The sequence below is a fragment of the Diospyros lotus genome, chromosome 10 (assembly GCF_014633365.1).
Source record: "Diospyros lotus cultivar Yz01 chromosome 10, ASM1463336v1, whole genome shotgun sequence".
NCBI lineage: Eukaryota > Viridiplantae > Streptophyta > Magnoliopsida > Ericales > Ebenaceae > Diospyros > Diospyros lotus.
Window position 1 is genome coordinate 29,174,608 of NC_068347.1, and position 3,694 is coordinate 29,178,301.

At 34.9% G+C, this 3,694-nt stretch overlaps 1 protein-coding gene across 1 annotated transcript; it reads right to left on the reverse strand.

The window, feature by feature from the left end:
* Positions 1 to 639: 639 nt before the first annotated feature.
* Positions 640 to 1,448, reverse strand: LOC127811221 (ethylene-responsive transcription factor RAP2-3-like). Its single transcript, XM_052350929.1, has one exon. It carries the CDS (start codon positions 1,446 to 1,448, stop codon positions 897 to 899), a length of 552 nt encoding a protein of 183 aa, XP_052206889.1. The 3' UTR covers positions 640 to 896.
* Positions 1,449 to 3,694: the final 2,246 nt, after the last annotated feature.

Here is a 3,694-nt window from a genome sequence, read left to right on the forward strand (position 1 = left end):
TATAATAAAATATAATTAATAAATAAATATTTTAAAGCAAAAGAATAATAAGATTTGTCGTTTTATTAGAACCTTTATCGATTTTCCCGTTCAGAGTTTGTCCTGTAATAGCACTGACGTGTATTTGTTAAATTATTACAATTTTGCCAATAATAAATCTAAAATAACAAATCTGGTTAAATGTCAATTTTATCCCCAACATTTATAGCCAACTGTCACGACCGCCACCGCCACCGCCACCGCCACCGCCCTTGGAGTAAGAAGTAAGGACAAACAGCGATGACCAATTGCACGACCCTTATTTTCCTTTTTTATTTATGTTAATGGAAAAATGATAATGTCTTTTATAAAAATTGTTAAAACAATCAAATCTTTATTGGGGGATTTGACATTTTCTTAGCAATTAATTAGTTTGGTGGACTTTTACTCTTCAATCTATGTTCATTAAAATTTTGAATAAGATTTCATATGGAAGTTTTGTATATATTTTATTATTAATTATCTTAAAGATGTTGACTTGATCAGTAAGTGAGAAAGACATTACTATATGGATAAAGAAAAATTACATTTTATTTTGATAAAAGGAAAATTCATCTATATATATATATTATATAAAGAAAAAAAAAACAAATTATATAATGAAAAACACACAATTTATTCATAACCAGATCCGGATCCAGATCCAAGACCAAATGGGTGCATCACGATCACGTGATGCACCCGTACCATCCACGCAGGACATGACCAAAAAGGACACACGGAGACAATGTGAAGAACGCATACACACTGAACTGAACCATCTTAATCAAGACAAACATATTAAAGAAAGAAAGAAAGAAAGAAAGAAAGAAAACACACCCACGCCGACACCCAACGGCACTAGGAAACTTCCAGAATCAGTAGAGGAAATTGTGAAACGGCGCCGCTTGCTCCTCCATCATCCATCGCCCAATCTCCGACTCCTCACCGCCTCCCTCGAACTGGGTCGACCCGAACCCCGTTTCCGGGAATGGATCCATGTCCTTTAATTTGAACCCGTTCTCCTCCTCAGCCGCCGCCGGTGGGGCTGCAGGTGCACCTCCTCGCTTGGGGCTCGCAGCCCTTGACGGGGTGATGGCGACAGATTTTCGCTTCAGTTGGTGCTTGCATCGAGGCGTAGAGTGGGGTCCAGGTGGGGGCGGGGGCGCCGGCACAGGGGGGAAGTTGAGCTTGGCCTTGTGGCCGCGGATGCGTGTGGCCGCGGCGTCGTAGGCTCGGGCGGCTTCTTCGGCCGTGCTAAAAGTTCCTAGCCAGACCCGAACTCCTTTTTGCGGGTCACGAATTTCTGCAGCCCACTTCCCCCATGGCCTGCGCCTGATCCCCCTGTAGATGTTCTTTCGGACCCTCTTAGGCTTGGGCTTCTCCTCGTATTTGATCTCCTCCGTCCCTGCAGTACAACAATTTCCCATGTATAGAAATATTATTTATAAAATTTTCTTCATATAATTTACTCACTCATTTTTTAATCAAAGAATATGATAATGATAAGTATTTTTTTTTTTTTTTGTATAAAATCTTTAAATAACTAAAATAAGAAATAGATATGCGACAACAAATGCAACCCCCAATTGTTGACAGCTAAGATTCTCAATCACCGAAGAATTAAATTTTAACCGACAACAATTGAACAATAACATTTATCATTCTTCTTTTTAAGACATATAAGTATATGATATATATGAATACATAGATCTCACCGTTGTTGTTCAATACCACTTGGTTGGGATTGAGATTGCCAATGTTGTTATTTGGCATGATCTGCTGGTTGGGAAAATTAGTCATGATCATCTCGCTCGGTTGATCTGGCTTGAAAAATAAATCAGAGAAAGGGTTGTTGAGCTCTGACAAGAGGTGGCACGATGGCAGTTGAGGGTTGTACAGAGAGTCGAAAAGATTGTCATCGCACGTCTTGGTTGAGTCACTTATATGGAGAGAATTATTTGTGGAGCGATGAGATTCAATGCCGAGGACCGCTATTTATAATTGCAAAACAATGAAACGTTATATCTAAACCAACATCAAATCATAAATAGCATTTCACTCCTTTCTAAAACACACACAAATATATGATATATACATATGTATGGATCTCACCGTTGTTGTCTGGTATGACTTGTTGGTTGGGAGTATCAACCATGATCACCTGGCTTGATTTATCAAACTTGTTCAAGTTGGAGAAGGAGTCAGTGCGTTTCGACCAAAAATGGTAAGGTGGCAATTGTAGGCCATTTGGAGAGTTGTCTGGGAAGAAGTTGCTACCGCACATCTTGAGTTGCTTCTATGGTAAGAGTTGTGTCTCGGGTGAGGAGACTCGGTGTCAAAAATCGCTATTTATAATTGCTGACGTGTGTGCTTAGAGACAGTCGTGCAGTGAACGACACTATTTCTCAAGATATTTTCTACGATTTTTTATTAGACGGTGGTGGTTGTGGTTGTGCCACTTGACTTATGATTAATTCTATTGTTATTCCCTTGTCTAAGAGTAAAAATTCAACGTAAATATTTGATATTAATTATAAAATTTTCATTTAAAATAATATAATTTATTAAACAAGAAAATAATCTTTTATTGGTTTCAACATTTTACTTTGAAAAATACTCTCAATTTTTTGATATTTTGAATATATACATTTTTAGTTAATGAATGACAACATTAAAAATATCAGTTTTAGTTTTACTTTAAAATTTTGAAAAATGACAACATTAGCGAATGAAATTTTGAAATTTAATTTTAATTTTTAAATAATTCTACCAAACAAAATACTTAAAATTTTAATTTTTTTTAAAATTAATTAAAACTATAAAATTAAAATTTTCATTATATTGGAATTGATTTTGAACCGGGTGTTAAAGAATTGAGAATCCTAGGCGTATGGGTCAAATGGACTTTATCCGGCCCTACACAAAATTCGACGGATGGGCCCACTGAGTTGCAATTTTTTTATTGTTATTAAAAAAAAATTAAAGTTTCAAACTTACAAGATTGAACTTACCAAATAAAAAATAGCGTAAATTATAATAATTATCCTTCAGGTTTGAAATTATTACAAAAATACCTTTTATATTTTAAAAATAATAATAACCTCTCTTTTGCTTTGCTGGCAATGAATAAAATAACTAATTTGTCTTTCATTTTATTTTCTTTCTGATTGAAAAATAAAAAATAAAAAATAAAAAAAATGACAGTGACAAAGAAAACCACTTGGGTTCATTACCTTTCTTCTTTATGGGTTTGAAGGTTGTGAGAGAGAAAAAGAAAAACATTTGCGCCTCCAAAGACACAGATACACAAACACAAATCCTTATGTCATTGATTTCATGTCACTAATGGATTTATTGCCTTACTTCATTAAAGAAGTGTGTGTGAGAAAGAAAAAAAAAAGAAGAAGAGAGAAAATGGGTTTTTGGTACAATTTTACTAGAAACACCATTGCCACCAATAGCATTTCCAACAAAATCCCATTGAAAATCAAATCAAATCTAGATTTAGGTTTGAGGAACCCATATAAATATGTGTTGCATGGGACCTATAGCACGCATACACATTTGGGGGTGTGTTTGATTACACACTTTCTATAAAAAATGGCCAATTTTTATTCAAAGTTTAGCTTTTATAATATTTGATTAACTAATTTTTTCATGAAAAACATTTTCT

What these genes read in the sequence shown, in the direction of transcription:
- LOC127811221 (XM_052350929.1), bottom strand. Translation starts at nt 1,448, where the DNA reads ATGGGAAATTGTTGTACTGCAGGGACGGAGGAGATCAAATACGAGGAG.